A 23,789-nucleotide genomic window follows, 5' to 3' on the forward strand; every position below is an offset into this window, starting at 1 on the left:
CCAGTGAGCGTCTGGGCAGAGGGGCTAGTAAGCGGAAAGCTTGCTTGGGGAAGCCGTCGTGGGCGGTGTTACAGCGACGCGCCAGCTGGGGCGAGCCGCTTGTACTGTCCTTTTTTCTCCGTGGGGTTCGCTCCTTCTACCGCTGCTTGCTGACCGCGCTTCCATGTTCTTGCGGGAAACAGCAATCTGGAATCGCCACGCCCATGGCCGCTAGCCTGAGGGGAACCTCGCTCACCTCCTGTTCTTCCAGTTTGAGCAGTGACACTGACGACGATGGCGTGCGCGGCACCTGCGAAGATGCTTCCCTGTGCAAGAGGTGCCTGTCGGGTGGGGGGCTAGGGACAGGCATCCCGGCTGGCTGGGCCCTGGGTAGGAGGCGGGCCTGTTCATAAAGAATACAGTCGTACCCCAAAAGGGATGCTATATATTCGTCAGCTCGTGCGATACTCGCATCGTACCTGGGCAGTGGTCATAAGAGGGGTTCATTTATTTCGTAAGTATTGAGCTCCTGCAGTGTGCCAGCAGGCACAGTGTCAGCTTTGGGCATTCTGTGATTGGGGATACTGCGCTAAACCAGGCAGACGTGTTCTCAGCCTTTTTGGAGCTAAAGTCTTCCTGGTGCGATCGACGTGAGACAACTAATAGCAACAGTCTTTTTTTTTTAGTAAAAATACACACAGCAAAATCCGCTCCCATTTCAGGGTTTTTAGACGTAATGATCAGTGACGTTGTTTACTTTCTTCACATTCTGTTAGCATTCTCCTTATTTCTCACTTCCATTTCTTAATCTCCCTTCCCCCCACCCCCGCCGCCACTGCCCCCCAGCCCTCTCATCTATGCTTTAAAATAGCTATTGACTGTTTGCTCTTATATAGATAATTTCTATTTAAATAAACACAATACTGAAGGGTGACAATCTTTATTTTTTGTGCTAAACTGTTACCTAGTTTAAAGGTGGCTTCAGGAGATAGTTTAGATTCAGGGTTTGAAGAGCAACTCAGGGCCATAGTCCCCAGGACTTCTCCAACCTCAGTAGGTCCAGGAAGTCTGGATTCTTTAAGAATTTGAAGTTCTGTTCCACATTTTTCTCCCTTTTTATCAGGATTCATCTATTGTGCTCCTGATAGCAAAGTTCAGTAGTGGAAGCTGGACACCATGTAGTTCTTCTGGTCTGAAAGTGGAGGAGGCAGTGGTTTGTGTAGACAATTAGTTCCTTCTCTGATTCTTGAGTTTCCTCCTTTCCCTTTTGTTTCAGACCAATAGTTGTACCCTAGATGGCTGCTCGTAGCTTTTAAGACCTCAGACATTACTCACCATACTGGGAGGTAGAACATAAACTTTAAGGACTATACGATGCCAGTTGACTGGATTGTCCCAGAAGACCACAGTCTAAGCACTCAAACTCTAAAGCACACTAAACCCATGAGGTGACTGGTGATGTCTAATTAGTACCAGCATCTGTAGCCCACCCCTATTTTCTTTTTGGTTGCTGTTATTGTTGCAAAACCATACACAACCTAGCGTTTGCACATGGATCTCTTTTCTCTATATGTACAGCTTATTGACATCACTTACGTCAGTCAAGCTAGGCAAACCTCACCCGTATTCAGTGCCACCTTTCCCATTTCTATAAACAAAAAATGACTACTGCCTAGGGAGTACTTCTTCCTCTTCCCACCCCCACCCCTGGTAACCACTAATGAACTTTAGTTTATATTTACCTACTCATCATTTCATAAAAGTGAGGACATATGCTATTTATTTGTGTGTTTGATTATTTCACTCGACATAATGTCCTCTGGTTCATCCATGTCGAAAGGTGTTGCAGGAACTCATTTTTCTGTATCGCTGAGTAGTATTCCATTGTACGTACATACCACATTTTGTTTATCCAGTCATCTGTTGATGGGCACTTAGATTATTTCTGTCTTTTTGCTATTGTGAATAGGTGCAATGAACAGAGGTGTGCATATGTCTGTGTTGCTTCTATTAGATCCCTAGGGTATATATACCTAGGGGTGGAATTGCTGGGTCATATAGCAGCTCTACTGTAGTTTTTTGAGGAACCACCATACGGTTTTCCACAATGGCTGTACCATTTTGCATTCCCACCAGCAATGCATAAGGGCTTATAACTTAGTCAGTGGTTTTAAATTGAGCAGACAAGCCTAAATGAAAGAGTTTAGGAGACTGTTCAGGTTGTGGCTACAGCTACAGCAAGGAAGGCCTATGGACTGTTAGAGGAACTGAAAGAATGCCCTGGAGGCTGGAGAAGGAGGCTGGGGCCATATATGCTTGATGTGTGATGTAAAGTGGGGAAAACTAGAGTTCTGAATTAAACCAGATTTTTGTGAGTTCATGGAGACAAAGCATAGTGACTTAGAGCATGGAATCTAGAACCAAACACTGTCAGACTGATCCTAGCTCTGCCACTTACTAGGTGTCTAAACTTTGCAAAGTTACTAATCTATTTTGTGCATCAGTTTCTTAATATGTCAGATGGAGATGGTAGTAATACCTACCTCACAGGATGATTGTGAAGATTAAATGATATTTAATATTAGTAAAGCGCAAAGAACAATGTCTGACATAGAGAAGTTACTGGTGATTGGTTAAAGTAAGTAGGTAAATAAATTGATCTACTTAAATATAAGTAAATCAATTTACTTAAGTATATGTAAGTAAATCGATTTACTTAAATATAAGCAGAGCAGTTTACTTAAATATAAGTAAAGAGGTTTACTTAAATATAAGTAAATAGATTTAAGTGTAAGTAAATAGATGTACTTAAATATAAGTAAATAGATTTATTTAAATTTAAGTAAATAGATGAATAAATGCAAAGGTCCTGAAGGCTCGGAGGCAGTCCCTGATAAAGTTTGTGAACTTAAATGGATTACACTTACCATTATTTCCTCTCCAGCTTTCAGTTGATATTGGCCAAATAAATTCATGCACTTTATGCTGTGTACATCTGTAGCACTGTGGGATTAGAAATGACTTTTCTCATATTAACTGCTATTTGCATTGAGAATCTGAAATTCCATTAAAATTATCAGAAGGAAATAAAATTCCTTTTAGTATCACATTAAGGACTGTTTTATGGAATACTGTTATATTGGTTTATTTAATAATGGTAATGTTCTTTGCAAACTTGCTTACTCAAGAAAAAGTAAATTAGTTATAAAATAATTTGTACACACAGAAAAGTACAGATAAATAGCATAACTGTTTTTGTTATTGTTAGCTGCTGTTGAGTTGACCCCTGATCATGGTGACCCCCTGCACAATGCAACGAAAGGCTGCTGTTCCCTCACCATCACCATGATTGGTTGCAGATGAGACAGTTGTGATCCATAGGGTTTTTGTTGGCTGGTTTTTCGGAAGTAGATCACCAGGCCTTTCTTTCTAGTCCATCTTAGTCTGGAAGCACTGCTAAAACCTGATCAGCATCATAGCAACACACAAGCCTCCACTGACAATCATACCAAAGCTTACAGGATGCAGCGAAGGCAGACCTCAAATGGGAGTTCGTAGTTGTAAATGCCTACATAAAAAAGAACAAAGATTTCAAATCAGTAACTAACTTTACACATTGAGTAACTGGAAAAAGAGGAGCAAACTAAACCCAAAGCTAGCAGAAAGAAGGAAATAATAAATATCAGAGCAGAGGTAAATGAAATAGGGAGTTGAAAAACCATCAAGAGAATCAACAAAACCAAAAGTTGGTTCTTTGAAAAGATTAATAACATTGACAGATGTTTAGCTAGACTAACAAAAAAGAAAGACGCAAATAACTAAAATCAGAAATGAAAGTGAGGACATTACTGCTTTACAGAGATTCTTTACAGAAATAAAAAGGATTATTAGAGGGTACTATGAACAATTTTATACAAATTAGATAATCTAAATGAAATGGATAAATTTCTAGAAAATGCAAAAATTACCTAAACTGACTCAAGAAGAAATAAAAATCTCAACAGACCTATAACAAATGAAGAGATTGAATGAGTAATCAAATGCCTCCCAACAAAGATTCTAGGACCAAATGACTTCGCTGGTGATTCTATCAAACACTTACAGGAGAATTAACACAAATCCTAAAACTCTTCCAAAAATAGAATAGGAGGTAACACTAGCTAATTTTATGAGGTCAGCATTACCATAATATGAAAACACCACAAGAAATGTAAATTACTGACCAATATCCCTCAAAAATATAAGTGCAGAAATTCTCAAGAAAATACTAGCAAAGTGTATCCAACAGCATATTAAAGGATTATACACCACGACCAAATGAGATTTATTCCAGTAATGGAAGCATGATTCAAGATGAGAAAATCAATGTAATATACCACATTAATGGAACCAGGGGGGAGGGGGGACTCACATGATCATCTTAATTGATGCAGAAAAGGCATTTGACAAATCCAACACTCTTTCATGATAAAAACACTTAACAAATTGGGAATAGAAAGGACATTGCTCCATATGATAAAGGATATTTTTGGAAAACCTACAACTGACATCATACTCAGTGGAGAAAGACTGAAAGCTTTCCCTGTAAAATCAGGAACAAGATAAGTATGCCTGCTTTCAGCACTGCCTTTCAGCATTGTACTGGAAATTCTAGCCAGAGCAATTAAAAAAAAAAAAAGAGCAATTAGGGAAGAAAAATTAGAGGCATCCAGTTGAGAAAGGAAGAAGTAAAACTATTTCTGTTTGCAGATGATATGATCCTGTGTATAGAAAACCCCAAAGAATCCACAAGAAAGCTAGGGGAGATAATAAATAAATTCAACAAAGTTTCAGGGTACAAGATCAACGCACAAAAATCAGTGACATTTTTATATACTGGCAGTGAGCAATCCCAAACAGAAATTAAAACAACTGCGTTTACAAGAACGTCTAAAAGAATAAAATACCTAGGAATAATTTCACCAGGGAGGTGAAAGACTTGTACACTGAAACCGAAACATTGGCGATAGAAGTTAAAGAAGACTTACATAAATGGAAAACATACCTTACAACGCAAAGCAATCTAAAGATTCAACACAATCCCTATCAAAATCCTAGCTGCTTTCTTTTGCAGAAATGGAAAAGCCAGTCCTCATTTGTATGGAATTACAAGGGGCCCGGAGTAGCTAAAACAATCTTGAAAAAAGAAGGAAAAAGTAGGAGAACTCGTACTTTCCAATTTCAAAACTTCCCACAAAGCTATAGGAATCAAATTAGTGTTGTGCTGGCATGAGGATTGACGACGTATAGACCAAAGGAATAGAATTGAGGGCCCAGAAATAAGCCCATGTGTGTCAGAGTAGAACTGTGCTTCATAGGGTTTTCAAAGGCTGATTTTTTGGAAGTAGATTGCCAGGCCTTTCTTCCAGGACACCTCTGGGTAGACTGAACTTCCGTTTGCACTGTCCAGGGACTCCTCATTAGTCACTAGGGAAATGCAAATCAAAACCACGATAACTACATAACTATATACATCTATATATACACACGCATATATATAACTATATATATAGTTATATATTCAATTGTATGCTTTGTATAGTTAAAATGGCAAATTTTATGATATATATTTTAAACTATAATTAAAAAAATTTATAGAATGAGGGTCGATGGCTTAAGAAAGGCTGAATTTGTAACAGCTTTCATGGCACAAAGGTTGATATTGTATGGAAACTGACATATGCTGGAAGTGAAGACTTAGCCAATTTTCTTTTACTTTTTGTTTTCCCTTTTCTGGGTATACAGGAGAGATATCTGATAACCATCTATCTAAATAAGTCTAAAGGAGCTTTTTCAATAGCCACAAAATTAAATTTCTAAGTGATGAGAAAAAGCACTGTTAGTTTTATTTGGCAATTTTTTGGTTTTTTTTTTTCCTTTCTTGTTGGTATAGCTTAAAATTGACAGTGTCTTAGATTTGATGAAATATAGCACATAGTGTAGAAAACTTAGAAAATGTAGATAAATTAAAAAAATAAACACAAGAAATCTCAGAGATAATCACTGAGAATATTTTGGTACCAATCCCCTCGTAATGCTCTGTCCAATATAGAGACACATAAGTGTATTTGTGGGGAAACACAGTACATATATTCGATCTTACCTTTTTCTCTTAATGGTATATCTTGAACATCTTTCCATGTCTAATTTTTCTAGTTGATATTTTAAATGATGGGTTAGTATTTTGTTTTATGGATATGCTGCAGTTCAGTCAGTTCATCTCCAATGAATGGCCTTTGAATTCTGAAACATAGGGTTCATCTTTCCTTCCAGTCTCCCATCTGTGGCAATAACGGTACTCCTGTCACATTCATTCTGCTTATCCCGATACTGTGTTGTAAATTTTTCTTTTTTACCTTTGCTACTCTAATATGCAAAACAGTGAGATCCTCTTTCTCCTGAGGTGTAGAAACCACTGACAATCATCTAAATTTGAAGAATGGAAAGAGACAAATATTAGAAACATTAGGAAGAAGTAAGTGATGAAAATTAGTGTTTGGGGGTCTCAGGCTGGGTTCTCTAGAGATGTAAAACCAGTAAAGAGTATAAATATAGATACGGAGAGATTTACAGCTCACACGGTTGTAGAGGCTGGAACATCCCAAGTCTGTGGATCAGGATAGAGGCCTCTCCCAATTCACGCAGCCACCGAAGCTGGGGAACCTAAGATTGGCAGGTCGGAGAGCAGGGCTCCTGCTCACAGGCTATGAAGGTTGACGGATTCCAAGATCAGCAGGCAAGTTTGCAAGGTTTCTCCTGATTGACGTGTAGCTGCAGGGGCTGGTGAACCCAAGATCGGCAGGTTGGGGAGCAGGACTCTACCTTGCAGGCTGTGAAGATTGATGAATCCCAAGATTGACAAGTAAGCTGTTATCTCAAGTCCCAAGAACCGGAGGTCAGACAACAAGAGACAGCTGCTGAATCCAGAGCAAGCCAGAGCCTTGTGAGGTGAGCAGGAAGGAAGCAGGTGGTGGAGGGCAGAGAGATGAAGGCTGAGGGGGCAGTGAGCTGCCACAGGCCCCATCTCCCAGTACCACTCAGCAGATTCCATCATGGGGGTGATCACATATCACAGCCTGCAAGCAAAAGCCCTGCTCCCTGACCTGCCGATCACAGGGAAGTGAACACAACATTATACAATTGCCAAAAGACTGAGAATCATGGCCCAGCCAAGTTGACACACAATCCTAGCCATCACATTGGGTATATTTGCATTATGTATGTTTGCATCTCACTACCCTTTCTGTACTACTGCTCCTCTCGGAACAATCACAGTGTGCTCTTGAGATCAGTTCCAGACTCTTGCAAGGCCCTCTGGGTCCTCTCTCCAACTGCCTTCCCTGTTGTCTTCTCTTTTATTACTGTTCTCCAGCATTTCTCCTTCCTCCACTCCCATGTCTTCTTTCTGCTACTGAAACACTCCATCCAAGTCTGTTCCCGCCCCAGAACATTGTCTGCTGTTCCTCCTGTCTGGAACACCTCTTGCATAACTGGCTTTCTCCCATTCTCCTGAGCTCAACTTGGCTGTCCTCTCCAGAGAGGCCTTCCCTCTGCACCTTCTCTAAAATTGTCCTCTATTCTATTCATATTCTTCATTCATTTGTTATCTTTTTTTTTTAATAATAATATTGTGTTTTTGGTGAAAGTTTACATAGCAAGTTAGGTTCCCATCTGACAATTTCCACACAAATTGTTCAGTGACATTAGTTAAATTTTTCACAGTCTGTCAGCATTCTCTTTGTGTTCTGATTGTTCCATTTGTCATCACCTTTTAATTGTTTTTTTCTCTCTTCTCTGTCTTCTTCACCACTGTATCCCCAGTGCCTAGCACATAGTAGGCACTGCAGAAATATTGCATGACTGGACCAATATCATTAAACTGACTGACAGTTGAGAGGAATAGAACTTGTTCCTTATTACCCAAGAGGGCAGTAATGAGCCCAAAGGGAGCACTTAACTGACCCATTGCCATTGAGTCGATTCCCACTCATAACAACCCTATAGGACAGAGTAGAACTGCCCCATAGGGTTTCCAAGGAGTGCCTGGTGGATTCAAACTGCCGACCTTTTGGTTAGCAGCCAAGCTCTTAACCACTGCGCCACCAGGGCTCCAGGGAGCACTTAGAGGGAGACAGATTGATCAGCTTCGACCAGAGCTGTTAGCGGTGGAGTGAGTGCCTTCCTTGTGGGTGTAGGGAAGCAGCAACTTGATGTTGTTGAAAGGATTCTTATACTTGATGTTGGGGTTGACTAGATTGTTTCTAAATCCCCTTCAAACACAGAAACTGTGGGGTAAGTGCTCTCCTCAATGCAGTTACTGGTGTTAGGTGCCATCAAGTCGATTTTTGACTCATAGTGACCCTATGTGACAGAATAGAACTGCCGCATAGGGTTTACTAGCCTGTAATCTTTTCAGTAGGAGCCCTGGTGGCGCAGTGGTTAAGTGCTTGGCTGCTAACCAAAAAGTTGGTGGTTAGAACCCACCAACCACTCTGCAAAAGACCTGGCACTCGGCTCCCATAAAGACTGCTTTCATCACAGATTATTTCATGAAACTTTCATTTCAGGTGTATGCTGTGGAGTGAGTGCCATGAAAAATGTATTTTCTCACTGTTGGTGGCAGGCAGAAAGACTGATAAACACTGATTTCAGAAAGATCATGTGCTACCATCTAGTGGTAAAGTTGTATTTGCAGTTGAAGAAAAAAGGGTGCTGGTACAGTGGTCAAGCTCTTGGCTGCTAACAGAAAGGTCAGCAGTAGGAACTCACTCAGTGGCTCCACGGGGTGGGGGGAGGTGCGGGGGGGAAGACCTGGGATCTGCTCCTGTAAAGACTGCTACTTAGGAAACCCTATGGAGCAGTTCTACTCTGTCCTGTAGGGTCACTATGAGTAGGAATCCACTCAGTGCCACACAGTGGCAGTCTTTCCAGAAGCTGATTGCCAGGCTTTTCTCCTTTTGTTTAGCAGCCAGGCATTTAACCCTTGCGCCACCAGGGCTCATTAGTGTTATTGTGTGCCATCAACTCGATTCCCACTCATAGCAGCCCTATAGGACGAGTAGAGCTGCCCCACAGGGCTTCCTAGGCTGCAGTCTTTACAGGAGCAGACCGCCAGGTCTTTTTTCCTCTGCGGAGCTGCTGGATGGGCTACCACTGTCCTTTCTGTTAGCGGCCAAGAGCTTAACCATTGCGCCACCACCTTTTTTTTGTTAACTGCAAATACAGCTTTACCACTAGATGGCAGTACATGATCTTTTTGAAATCAGTGTTTTATCAGCCTTTTCTGTCTGCCATCCACAGTGAGAAAATACATTTTTCATGGCACTTCACAACATACACCTGAAATGAAAATTTCATGGAACCGTCTGTGATGAACGCTGATATTTTCTGTTTTATTCTGTTCTACTTCATTGTTTTAAATAAATGCAGATTCACAAACTATTGCATGGATTTCGTGACATGAATGGGTCAAAACTCACTGTTTGAAAAACCCCATTTTAAATAGCTAGGCAAGTTTGTTAATGTACAGCTTTGAGAATCTGCTGTTTTCCTTGGACAGTTTGGGTTTATAGCAAATTGTGTTCATTAGTGTGTTGTGTGTGTGTCTGTGATGAGCTGCTGAGTTGAGTAGTTAAACATAAACCTTTCAGTTAATATGCTTCCTTCTGGGTGTCTATGGATATGCAAACATGGATGAGAGAGACTTTGGGAGACCAGTGTATAGAGAATTCAGCACCTATTGTTGTCAAGGCAGTAGTAAACCTTGTCGGTAGACACAATGAAAAGAAAAGATACGGTATTTGCTTCTGGGAGGTCAGAATCTAACTGGGAAATAAAATATATATACACACCTTAAATTTCAGTGTACTAATCAAGCAACATGGAAATAGCTGTATTACTGAAAGTATCATTTAGAATGCTTTGTGTTGCAGGTAATAGAAGCCTAAATCAAGTGGATTTAGCCGCAAAGAAATTTATTATCTTCCAAAATTACTTAGAGAGGTAGAGTAGGCTTCAGGCTCCTAGAGGCCTCAGAGATCCAGGTCTCTTCTCAGTTGTCCCAAAGCAGATTCCAACGTTCACTTGAAACTCAATAAAAGTTAAAAAAAAAAAAAAGCAGATTCCACTCAGGGTTGCCAGGTTTCTAGTGAGATCCAGACTTGGGCTCAGCTCCCAGACTTGGAGCACTAACACATTCTAAGTCTGGGGTAGAGAGAGTTCAGGCTACCTGAGCATGTTCCTGGTTGTAATGTAGCTATTTTGTTTACTTTGTCCTTGCTTCCCCCCTGTAATCTCCCTAGTGGAAGTAAAATGACTACCATATAATACAGAGTCAGGAGAATTACTTAAATAGAAAATGGTGATATTTGCCAAATATTTCGGGGTGTCTCTTCTTCTAGGCACAGAATTTTTGGTTGAGTGGAATTGACGGACAAGTTTTGGCCAGTGAGCAGGCAGAGATAATAAACGGTAGTAAAATATGAAGTATGAGGTGAGGTTATTTATCGATTGGGATTTGGGGAAGGAATTAGGGATATGAGGAAAGAGGTGTGAGAAATGACCACTGTGGGAAATGTGACAGGCAGTGGAATGCAGATATGAAGATGGATGGATGATCCCGTTTAAATTTTTAATGGGGCACTAAATGTCCCATTTTTGGCCATTTGAACATGATGATTTTCCTCTGGACTCTTGACCTGGTCCCTGGGAACTTTACAGTGGGGCCTTGGCTGAGCCTACTACTCCATATTAGCTGTGCCTCCTTCTTTGTCTCTTTCAGGTTTGCAGTAAGCATTGGCTACTGGCACGACCCTTACATCCAGCATTTTGTGAGATTGTCCAAAGAGAGGAAGGCTCCAGAAATTAACAGAGGCAAGTGACCTCCCGCTTCCCACCTCCAGTGTGTTCTCATCCACCAAGAGGCCTGAGGTTTTAAGAATTCATTTGTATGGAGCGTTTGAGTGCACTCTTTCCAACAGTATATGAAAGTGCTTATTTCCCCACAGCCTCAGCAAACTTAATCTTTGTTAATATGATAAAAAAAGGTATCTTATTTTTATTTTATTTATAGGTGAGACTGAACATTATTTTTGTATGTTTAGAAGCCAGTTATTATCTCATTTACTATGAACTATTTGTTGCCTTATTAGAGGGTTAGTCAGTAACATTATTATTAGGCTCTGCAGGTAATCACCACCAAGCAAGTTAAAAGATTTGAGACAAGAGCATGACGCATTCTCTGTGTAATTTAGAAATTGACGCGACTGAAAAAAAAAAACCCCATTGCTGTCGAGTCGATTCCAACTCCTAGGCGACCCTATAGGACAGAGTAAAACTGCCACATAAGGTTTCCAAGGAGCAGCTGGTGGATTCAAACTGCCGACCTTTTGGTGAGCAGCCAGGCTCTTGACCACTGAGCTACGAGGGCTCCAGAAATTAACCGAAGGACCATAATTCTTGTGTGTGCAGAGAATCATGGCCCTAAAGATGATTCCTTTTAGGTAACTTATGTAAAAATAAGTTACCTAAAAAGGATACAAAGAAAATTTAAAGCAGGGTCTTTTGTGGGGGGGAGGTGGGGTGTGAAACCTGGAATCAACGAGAATTGGGCAAGACCTGGCAAAGAGGCTGCAATTCTTCCTGTGCTCTTGAAGCACATTTTCCTAGTAGGTGCAGCCGTGGGGACTACATAGTGCTCCAGGACAGCATGTCAGCCTGCCTTCTTCCTCCTTCCTCTTCCTGGGTTTGGATCTCTAGATTGAGGACCTGCAACCAGTAGGAGATTGCCTCCCAAACATTGTGTGAGGAAAGCTCTTTTTTTTTTTTTTTTTCTTTTCAGTATCCAATGCATCATGGATGATATTCCTGTAAAAATACAATAAAAACGATTTACTAAAAAAATACATTTAAAAAGATATGCAAATACAAGCCCAATTTTTAGTGGATTCAGCACACTTAAAATTACTCTGTCAAATTGCAGTAAAAGTTTGTAAATGCTACTCTCAATTTGTGATCCTAAGAGAGTCACATACTGGTCACAAACAGTTCACTCTCACGCTTTGAGCGGCATGATTCTAGAACACAGACTTTGTTTTCTTTCTTCTTTATTTCCCACTGCCTTATCCCCACTGCCCACCCCAAACCTAATCAAGTAATTTTATTAGGTGACTGTTTTCTTGTGCCACCTGTAGTCTGTGATGCCATTTTATATAAAGACTTTATTCAAGGTGGAGATGAAAGGAACATGATAAGATATGTGACTTCTTTATTTTAACATTCACTGCCCAGTTTCCTGACCTAAGATACTATTTTCTGTATGTTCTCACAGTTTTGAGTTTCACCAGAGTACTGAGTAGCCTTCTCTTTAGCCATAAAGAGAATATTTCCAAGGGGAACATTTGGATCAGATATTTTGATGTGAAACAGTTGCTTTCATACCTAAAGTTACAGGACACTTTATTTTCTTAGATTATGTTCTAATAGGTAGGTAGGTATTTCTTCCATTAAACAGATTGTCCCTACTTTGGTCCAAACCACTTTTTTAAAAGAAAAAGATGAGAATTTGAAAGTTGCTGTCTCTCCCATAAAGTCTACAGATAAATCTGACTCTGGAGAAGGGCAGATGTTTTATGCTTTCCTCTTCTGTTGTACTGGGCTTTGCAGGGGTTATTTCTGTTGTCATTGTGTGATAGCTTGTTTCCCTGGCCTTCTTTTAGGATATTTTGCTCGAGTTCATGGTGTCAGTCAGCTTATAAAGGCATTTCTACAGAAGACAGAATGTCGTTGTCAAATTCTAAATCTTGGGGCTGGGATGGATACCACTTTCTGGAAGTTAAAGGTAAGTGAGATCTCCCCTTCCTGGCAACCAATTGTTTAAATTTAATTTTTGAAGATGTTCACATAGCTCAAAAATTTAAAAATATATTAAAAGGTATGCAGTACTATCCTCTCTCCTCCCACACCTGGCCCCCATCTGCCTAGCCCTCCACATCCACCATCAGTACAATACTTTATTTATATACTGGACTAGTTGTGGACATTTATAGACTGTTTCTGATCTTTTGCTATTACAAACAGGGCTATAATAATTATCCATGTGTAGAGTTTTCTTTGCATGTGTAGAAACATCAGGAGAAAAATTCCACCAGTGGAATTGCTGGAACAAAGAGCCAAATGCATTTGCAATTTTGACGATAACTAGGATTTTAATGTCAGCATAATGGCATTGTGTGGTAAAGATCAGCATGAATCCAGTCCCTAAAATGTGCGGATTGATCCAGTACACTCATATTCCTACTTCTCCATCCTTGTCTCCAGCCACCGCTACAGCACTCTCTCTGTCTCTCTCTGACCTAGATACCTGGGGCTAGGTCAGCGCTTACAAGTTGAAAGGACACTATCCTTCAGGCTGCCAAATAGGCAGATGCCAGCTGCAAGTTTGGGGAGTCCACATGACATCTCAACCTTCTGACCTAATGGCCACAAATTTGGGGCTGGTTTTCCACTATCCCTTCATGATGCTAGCTACAAGCTCAGAGTCCACATGGCATCCTTACTCTCTGACTTGCTGGCTGCCACTGCCCTTTGGGTTCAATAACTCCCTGGAATGGTTTACAGAATTCTTGGAAAGTATGTCATACTTAAGACTACAGATTTATTATAGCCAAAAAGCAAACAAATGAAGAGACACATAGGTTGAAATCTGGGCTGATTCCCAATGTGGAGCTTCCATGTCCCAAGGGATGTGCTACCCTTCTGAGATCATATGTCCTCATCGACCAGGAAGCCCCCTGAGCCTTAGTGTTCTAGGCGAGTCTTTTCTTATTTGGCCAGCCCTCAGTAACAGCACAAATCCTCAAGGATGGTCTGGGAGTCCCAGGCCAAGGCATCCCAATTACTCCAAGGGTCAAGGACAAGGACCACCTTTAAGGGTAAAAGTAGGTCCTTTACCCCATAGGTATCTTAGGTGAAATTTGGAGATTTACAGGGCTGGGTCATGATAATATGATATAGAGCCCTTTTGTAGCCATTCTGGAATGTGATCCCATAACTGCCCTGTTACAGATTGAGAGCAGGTATAAATACACTCACTAACGGAAAAGGAAACTTAAGCTTCTTTAGTGGCAGAAAGCAGGACTAAAGCTCTGTTCTTTGATTCCTCGGCTGGGTTCCTACTGCCAAACCTTTTTCCTACAAAGATTTCACTAATTACATTTTCTGTAGGTTTGTACAAATTTTACTTGCTTCTTTAATCAGGTTGGACACGGCGCAGTAAAGGGTATGTGCATTTCTCTGGATTTCTTCCAGACCTAGACAAAGATAAAATAGAGTGTATGGCCTTAAGCCAACCTATGTATCTATTTTGTCCCTAATCAGCTCACCTGATAAGAATGTCTCTGGTCCTCAGAGCTCCCACCCTTTTTCCTACCCAACTGAGAAATCAATATGGTTTAGTATTCATGGTTTGACTTTGCATTCTTCATTCAGGATAAGATACCTAACATGTATGAAATGTGTATCCATCCGTGACCTATTGAATAACCATGAGAGCTGTGTGAAGGAGGGGGTGTTACATGGGGAACATGGGGCTGCAAGAGGATGTATTTTCCCCCAGAATTGTACAGCCAGTGGCATTGGAATGTGGAATAAACTTGGGAATCCAGCTCATCAAACTCTAAATTCATTACCCTTTCCTGTACGTATCCAGTCTCTGGTTGTTCAGGAGGATGTTTTCAGTAACCTCCCCTTTCCCGTAAATTTAATGTGCCTGTATAATACAGTGTCCCATGGCGTGGTATAAGGAAATGGAATAGAAGGCAGTGTAAGGGACTGTGCCGTTGTCTGTGCTAACAGATGCCATGGGAGAAATCCCTCCACTGCACTTGGGACCTCTTTGAAACTTTCATATTATTTTTTTTCCCATGTCCTAAAAAACCTAGGTGGGGTTAATAATTAATTAATCTGCAATATTTATTTTTGAGCAAGGCACAGTGAGGCTTATTTGCCCCTCTGGGAAAAAAGAAAAAATGCCTGTCAGTAGCGAGGAAGGAGAATTGCACAGTCTTTGAAAGTCCTTGGGAGAAAGCTTTTCATTTTGTTTGAAATTTGTATTGATGTGAAGGGTTTTTTGGTCTAAAATTCCATTAAAAAAAAAAAAATTACAAACTACAGCCCATGGGTCAAATCTGCCTGCCACCCATTTTGGTCAATAAGGTTTTATTGGAACACAGCCGTGCCCATTTGTTTATGCATTGTCCCTGGCTGATTTTATGCTACAACAGCAGAGTTGAGTAGTTGTAGAAGAGACAGATGGCCCACAGAGCTTAAAATACTTGCTTTCTGGCCCTTACCAGAAAAAGTTTGCAGATCCCTGTTTTAGAGTTGTATATGTTTCTATAAAAGACTAGGGTCATGTTATACCTCACCCACTTGCCAGCTGGGATGGTCCCCTGGTGGCACCAGCAGAGGCTCGGCTGTGTGTCCCAGGCTTTCTGCCACCACTGCTCTGTGAGCTGGTTCTATACCATCTCAGGGGCCCAAGACTGTTGGGACAGTGAAGACTCCCATCTTCAGGCAGCAGGTAGGAATAGCACAAGGGAAGAAATAAAGGGTGAGTGAAACCCTTTAAGGGGCCTCCGTCTGTTGGTTTTCTTGAATTATGTTTCTGTACAATCAGAGGCACCAATTCCAGCCTAACCTGCGGCTTCAATTTTGTCTACCTGTAAAGCAGTCAGCTGTCTTGGATCCCCTTTATGGGATACCCTCATGGCTACTCCTGTCTGCCCTCATGTGATTATACCCTGTCTTGGATGTCTCCTAGTGACATGTGAGTGATTTGGAAGTGGAATGTCAAAAGGGCGATAAAGAATCACCGAACAAAAAGTCGAGCATCACTTGCCACGGCCATTTTGCCCCTTTCTGAAGCCGAGAGTGTAGATATGTGTTTCTTGAAAGCTCCGGGCATGCCTTTGGGAAGCTTTTCATTCACAGTGATCCCCTGTTCAGAGGATCAGATGATGCATGGAAAAGCTCTTTGAAAAATAAGAAGTCCTGTACAAGCTGTAGGATACTGTGCTATCCTTCTTTGGTTGAATTTTACTTACTCTCGTTCTCTTCTGGAATGTTCGACTATCTTTAACTTTCTAAACTCTGTGAGTGAAAGTTCATAAAAAGTATTGTAGGCTATCCTAGTAGAAGTTAATTCTATATGCACTCTAAACATGTTCTCCAAGTATTTTGTAAATACTGCAGACAGGCACATGCTGGAACTCTAAGGGTGAAGGGCTGGGATCCCTGGATGGTAGATCTTCTGATATGCCAGAAAAGTGTCTTTTTCTTTCTTTTTTCAAATAAAGCCCAGGCCTGATCCTTTGAGATTTCAACAGAGAGGCAGTCTCCATGTGGGTAGGTGGAGAGCGTAGCTGGATCTCGCAATGCTGATGCTTGCCCATAAGGATCACCTCCTACTAGAAAATGTTTGCTCATGATTGCTGACCCATCCATTGTGCTGTCCTCGGGGGGATCCGCAGCATCCTAACATTTCGTCTACCCCTCTGTATCTGTTCTCCATCTTTATTACCGTTGTCTACATAAATGGTTCTCATACTTGCTCAGTTACTCAAGTCAGAAACAAGGGTATCATCCTTGACCCCTCCTTCTTCCTCTTCCCATCTATACAATAAAGCCATCACCAGGTTCTAGATATCAGTAATTTTCTTTTTTTGAGTAAGTAGTTCTGCATTTCTGGATTATAAGTGTAGATGGGGAACAGATGTTACAGGAGAACCTGGGGAAGAGGCCAGGAAGATAACCCAGGTTGTAGAGCACCTTGTTTCTTGCCAAGTCATAGAGGTTTGTAGAGCAGCTGGAAGCAACATGTAGTGTGTAGCTGAAAGGGAGCAGGAGGTGAGTCATTAGAGTCTGGGCAGGGGGTGATAGAGCTGAGAAGGAGTGAACGGATTTGAGAGTAGTCAGTAGGGCTAATTGACTGTTTAGACATTTGGGAAGAGATGGAGAGAAAAGCAGGATGACATGGTGACTGGATGGATGGAATAGCCACCAATCAGCCAGGAAAGGCATGAAGAAGGGGTAGAGGTGTCCTTGTGGGTGTGGGGTTTTCCCACTATTTTGACCGCAGCCCACAGTGAGAAATAAATGTTACATACCTACCCAGGACTCAGAGTTATGTGCCTTTATCACTAAATGGACATATATCATTAAGAAAGGCACATACGTGGTACTTAGTGAGGGTAAGTGCCACACATTTTTATTCCTTAATCCTCACAACCCTGTAGGTGTGGTTACCATTATCTTCACTTTTTAGACGAGAAAACCTCGACCTAGAGACTTTCCCAAGGCCTCATAGCAAATAAGTATTGAAACCAAAATTTGAACCCTGTTCCTCTGGCTGCAAAGTGTTTGTTCTTTACCACTCCACTATGTTTCACTATAACAGACCCCAAAAAAATTTTTTTTCACAAAATAAACTAACCCTCACTATATGCAACACTTTCTGATATTTGCTATTTTATTCTATTCCATCAAAAAAAGATGGTAAATACTTACTACATTGATTTTCTGACCCTTTCTCATTGGCCTCAGCCTGCCTTGTGAAAAACACTGTGTACTTCGTACATCGAAAATACCTCTTAAACTCCTCCCATCTTCATCCTAGCTGCCACTCCTCTAGTTCAGGCTTATTTCTTGCCTGGGTGACTGTAATAGCCTCCTGACTTATTTTCCAGGAGCCCCTGGGTGGACCAAATGGTTAAGCACTTGGCTACTAACTGAGAGGCTGGTGGTTCAAGTCCACTCAGAGGTTCCTTAGAAGAAAGGCCGGGCAATCTCCTTGTGAAAGATCACAGCCATTGATAACAGTATGGAGCACAGTTCTATTCTGACACATACAGGGTCGCCCTGAGTCAGAATTGACTCCATAGCAACTGGTAGCGTTTTTGTTGCATCCATCCTTGCTTCCCACAAATCCGTCCTCTCTGTTGGAAATGGAAAACAAGTTCCTGACCATATCATTCCCCTAATTTTAAAATCCTTAAATACCCCGTTGACTTAGGTGCCTAGTGCTTGACACATAGAAGGTGATTGGTAAATGAATGAATAAATAATCATAAAGACTATTGTGTGTTTTTCTCCAGGATGAAAACCTTCTACCAAGTAAATATTTTGAAGTTGACTTTCCAACGATAGTCACAAGGAAGATACACAACATCAAGTAAGTGTGGTTTTGGCTGGAAGAAAAAGAGCCGGATAGAATTTAGCACCAGCTCTTTAAATGTCAGGCTTGAGTGCTAGACACCTCATTGTAGGACATGGCTTTCCTGTGACCCCTTCCCCTCTTTCTTTCTTGCCTTAGACCCTGATTCTGGTGTATCTTGCAGCTTTGAAATGAAATCTACCTTCCCTCGTGACTCTTTTGTCTACTAGTGTAATTTCCCTGAACATTTATAAAATGACTTATCTAACAGTTTAGTAGCCTGGAATTTTTAGGCGTATTATGTTTACTGCTTTATCTCCAGGGCATAGAATGGTATCTAGCACGGAATAGATGTGCGGTAAATAGTTTTTGCATGAATGAGTGACTGGAAGACTGAAGTTAATCAGTTATTATAGATGAGACATAATGGGTCCATGCTGAGTTGAGTATTCAAGGACTTTGCAGACATGTAGGTTACAAGTTTGCTAATCTTTGCTTAGAGCTTTTCTTGCCCTGCATCATGTCAGGTACCTCACTTGGATTGTCTCATGTAGTCCTCACAATGGACTCATGAACTAAGTGTACATATTACCCCCGTTTTACAGATGATAAAACTGAGACTTAAAAAAATTAATTTGCCTAAGGTCATCGAAAAAGGAAGGGGTGGAGCTGAGATTTTAATCCCTAACTCCAAGCCCAAGGTCAGGGTTACTCAATAGTTTTAACCCACTCTTTATTCACCCTTTTGTATTAATCATTTAAATATAAAGCTAATTCTTAAATTTTTAAAACTTTTTTTTTATTTTCTTCTCTGTTTAAACTATTTCTTGAGTTCTTATAATAGTGGTCTTATAAAATATTTGTCCTTTTGCAACTGACTAATTTCATTCAGCATAATGCCTTCCAGATTCTTCCATGTTATGAAATATTTCACGGATTCCTCACTGTTCTTTATCGATCTGTAGTATTCCATTGTGTGAATACACCATAATTTATTTATCCATTCATCCGTTGATGGGCACCTTGGTTGCTTCCATCTTTTTGCTCTCGTAAACAGTGCTGCAATGAACATGAGTGTGCATATATCTGTTCATGTAAAGGCTCTTATTTCTCTAGGATATATTCCAAGGAGTGGGATTGCTGGATCATATGGTGGTTCTATTTCTAGCTTTTTAAGGATGTGCCAAATCGATTTCCAAAGTGGTTTTACCATTTCACATTCCTACCAGCAGTGTAGAAGTGTTCCAATCTCTCCACAGCCTCTCCAACATTTATTATTTTGTGTTTTTTGGATTAATGCCAGTCTTGTTGGAGTGAGATGGAATCTCATTGTAGCTTTGATTTGCATTTCTTTTCTTTTTCTTAATGGCTAATGATGGTGAGCATTTCCTCATATATCTGTTAGCTGCCTGAATGTCTTCTTTAGTGAAGTGTCTGTTCATATCTTTCGCCCATTTTTTAATTGGGTTATTTGTCTTTTTGCAGTTGAGTTTTTGTAGTATCATGTAGATTTTAGAGATCAGGCGCTGATCAGAAATGTCATAGCTAAAAACTTTTTCCCAGTCTGTAGGTAGTCTTTTTACTCTTTTGGTGAAGTCTTTGGTTGAGCATAGGTGTTTGATTTTTAGGAGCTCCCAGTTATCTAGTTTTTCTTCTGCATTGTTAGTAATGTTTTATATACTGTTTATGCCATGTATTAGGGCACCTAACATTGTCCCTATTTTTTCTTCCATGATCTTTTTCATTTTAGATTTTATATTTAGGTCTTTGATCCATTTTCAGCTTCTTTTTGTGCATGGAGTGAGGAATGGGTCTTGTTTCATTTTTTTGGCAGATGGATATCCAGTTATGCCAGCACCATTTGTTAAAAAGACTGTCTTTTCCCCATTTAACTGTTTTGGGGCCTTTGTCAAATATGAACCACTCATATGTGGATGGATTTATGTCTAGATTCTCAATTCTGTTCCATTGGTCTATGTATCTGTTGTTGTACCAGTACCAGGCTGTTTTGACTACTGTGGCAGTATAGTAGGTTCTTAAATCAGGTAGAGTAAGGCCTCCCAGTTTTTTCTTCTTTTTCAGTAATGCTTTACTTATCCGGGGCCTCTTTGCCTTCCATATAAAGTTGGTGATTTGTTTCTCCATCTTATTAGCATTTTCAAAACTTTTAATGAACATAAAAATTTTAGCATGTGCTTTGGAAATGTCTAGCTCCCACAAACTGAAATCTTTTTTAGCTTTATTTTTTTCTAGTTTATCTGATAAAAGTAAGTTTTTCCCCTTTTCCTAATGTTCCATTTAAATATGCTCTTTAATGATATATGGCTATTCTGACACTTTGGAAACTACAAAGTATTACTAAGCTTTATAGAACTGTGAGTAAAATAAGAATAAATCGTCTCAAAGTTAAGCCCAGTGTTGAGTTCCTGGGTGAAAAGTGCATGGGTGTTTGTGGTATGGTTGGTGGGACATTGAATTTGGCTCTCTGATTTCTGATTTTTTGTGTGTACTGAGGATGTTATCACATAAATGTTCCTGAATTTTAAGTTTGTAGAAGAGTCAATTTTTTATGTTTATCCATGAGAAATAACCGTTATCTTAAACTTTTTGTTTGGTTGAGGAGAGGCAAGAAACTAGAGATGGCTTGAAAAACCCTGAGACATTTAGAAAACTTTTGCTAGCCTATTTCTAAGTCTGCATACTTCAAGTTCAGTGTGTGATTTGACATCAAAGGCTTAATGTAATGCTTAGGCGACCTAACCTGAAACCCTTGTATTTGCCGAATTTTTACTCTATGTGTCTGTAGTCAAATTTAATTAAACCTAAGTCCTTTGGAAGGACCTCTTTCTTTTAATAGTAGCAATACATATTTGCCATTTCTAGAGAGGGTGTATACATTTTTGTAGTAAATCATGTACTTGACTCATCTTTATCCTTTTTTCTCATTTTCCCACAGATCAAAGCCTCCGCTTTCAAAACCCATTGTAGAATTGCATTCAGAGGACTCACTTAAAATAGGCAAGTATCCTTAACCTAGCTACTACAGTATGAACTATATGGGTGTTTTTGCCTCCCTTCCACCTTCTTTTTAAAAATGATGTGTAGGCATGCACGTATGTGTGATGTTACACAGCGTATACTTCTGCTGATACGTATATATACTTGTATCTTGGCCACTATGAAAGAATTAAGAATTTTTTTTTTTTGTATGACTCTCCTTAGTTACCCATAGGTCACCAATCTTAATTCTTTTTTTCTGTTTGTTTAAGAATTTGAATTAGTTGCTGATATTTTAAAACCAGAGATTTCTCATGAAATGTTGATTTCCACGTTTCATTGAAAAACAGTAGACCCTGTTTCCTACATGGCAATTATTGAGTAGTGGTTGCCTTATTTAGAGGGGTCATTCATTTTACATTTGGCTGTATACCCGCCATTCTCAGTTGTCTTATACCTGACCTACTTCATTTGTTTATGTTATGTTATTGGCCCTTTCAAGCAATTTTTCTTCCCAGTTTTTTCCCTCAACATTTAATTATGAAAAACTTTAAACATACAGAAAAGTTTAAGGAATTTTAAGGCAAACACCCATGTAACCGCCACCTAGATGTTTCCTATATTGCCTTTATTACATCTATTCAGGCCCCTGGGTGGTACAGTTAAGTGCTCAGCTGCTAACCAAAAGGTATGCATTCCAGACCTACCCAGATGCACCTTGGAAGAAAAGCTTGGCAATGTTTCTAAAAGATTACAGCCATGAAAACCCTAGGAAGCACAGTTCTACTCTGAAACATACAAGGTCGCCATGAGTCAGAATTGACTCGATGGCACCTGGTTTGTTTTTGGTCTTATCAATCTATTCATGCCTTTATCCATCCATCAGACCAATTATTTTTTGGATATATTTCAGAGTCATTTGCAGACATTACTACATTTAATCAGCTAAACACTTAAGGGTGTGTATCTTTCACTAGAATTCAGTATTTGTCTACAGTTTGCTTTTTTTGTAAAATTTATACACAATAAAGTGAACAAATCTTAAGTGTTGGTGAGTTTTGCAAAATGCATACATCTCTGTAAAACAAACCTTTTTCAAGATGTCTAAAGAGTATCCACCTCAACAGAAACCATTCCCAAAGCCAACTCTTCAGACAGGGATTGGACTGGACTATAGGGTAGAAAATGATACTGGTGAGAAGTGAGCTTCTTGGTTCAAGCGGACACATGAGACTATGTGGGCAGCTCTTGACTGGAAGGGAGATGAGAAGACAGAGGGGGACAGAAACTGGCTTAATGGACACGGAAATAGAGTGTGTAGAGAAGTGTGCTGTCTCATTAGGGGGAGAGCAGCTAGGAGTATGTAGCAAGGCGTATATGAATTTTTGTATGAGAAACTGACCTGATTTGTAAATTTTCACTTAAAGCAGAATAAAAAAAAAAAAAAAAAAAGAGTATCCACCCATACTTTGATTAAAATAAAATCAAGAGATTTATTGACAGTAAAGAGACAGCTCAAGCCGGGAGGAGACTGAATTTCATGTAGTGAAATCCAGGACTTCAAAATGGCTATATTACAGTGACATTTTATAAGGAGGGGACAAAGAACATGAAGTACAGTACTTGGTTAGTATTTATAAACTTAGATTATCAAAAAACATTACTTGATTGGTAGTAGATTATTGTAAGGCGGGACTTCTTGTGGCAGGAACTCATAAGGCAGGACTTTGTGTTGCAGGAGCTCGTAAGGTGATTGTCTTAAAAGAACATATGTGTGTTTCTTAGATTGTTTACAGTGTGGTAATCATAAGGGTATGTGACTGGGAGTGGGCTGCAGGGTAGTTAATGTCATCATTACTGGACATTCCCCCCATAGAAACAGCCTGCATGACAGGCCTGTATGGAAGATGGCTATTGCTAGGGTGAAAATGGAACTACCATCAAAGGAGTCATACCCAAACCTCAAGCAGGCCATTTCAGATTTTATCTGGTACCTCAATTTTTTTTTAATTCCCTTACATATTCACTCTTTTTGATCAAGGATTTTGAGACAAATTCTTTGATCAGTTCACTGACTGCTACTCTGAAGGAATAGCATTTCTGCCTCTCCTGAGGTGTTTACCCATGTGCAACAGGAGGTGTTAGCAATGGCACAAGCTTTTCTTTGCTGTGCTAGAAGGATTTCAAGAGCCTCTATTATTTAGTATACTTTGGCAAGGGAGTTTAAAGATGTCTGTTGGATTGCTATTCCATTAGTAATATCGTCAGCTACTTGTTCCATAGTGTTAGATAAATTCTGGATTGCATGTTCTAAGTCAGCGACTCCATACCAAGGAAGAAATGCTCTTAAGAAGGAGTAACCTAGGCCAGAGTTTTCCTTTAAAATGTTTATACTTAGTTGGCCCTGGTCTCTAGACTGGTTCTCCTTTTTTCTAATAACTTTAAATTATCAGTCCTGTGGAGGCTTTCATTGTAAGAGTAATTATTCAGGGGAACTCCTAAATAGCCTAAAGTATTTTGGCCATCTCTGCTCCACCCATCTAAACAAGGTAAAGCCCAAGAG

At 40.1% G+C, this 23,789-nt stretch overlaps 1 protein-coding gene across 1 annotated transcript in view; it reads left to right on the forward strand.

Moving 5' to 3' along the window:
- The window catches only part of LCMT1 (leucine carboxyl methyltransferase 1), a 71,789-nt gene continuing 48,000 nt past the window's right edge, over positions 1-23,789 (forward strand). Inside the window, exons 1-5 of the mRNA XM_003418826.4 lie at positions 1-316; positions 10,799-10,890; positions 12,735-12,856; positions 18,171-18,247; positions 21,186-21,247. Coding sequence (XP_003418874.1) covers positions 204-316; positions 10,799-10,890; positions 12,735-12,856; positions 18,171-18,247; positions 21,186-21,247 — 466 coding nt within the window. The 5' untranslated portion in view covers positions 1-203. The remainder of the gene's footprint in view (positions 317-10,798; positions 10,891-12,734; positions 12,857-18,170; positions 18,248-21,185; positions 21,248-23,789) is intronic.

Source organism: Loxodonta africana, chromosome 12 (assembly GCF_030014295.1).
Source record: "Loxodonta africana isolate mLoxAfr1 chromosome 12, mLoxAfr1.hap2, whole genome shotgun sequence".
NCBI classification, from domain to species: Eukaryota; Metazoa; Chordata; class Mammalia; order Proboscidea; family Elephantidae; genus Loxodonta; species Loxodonta africana.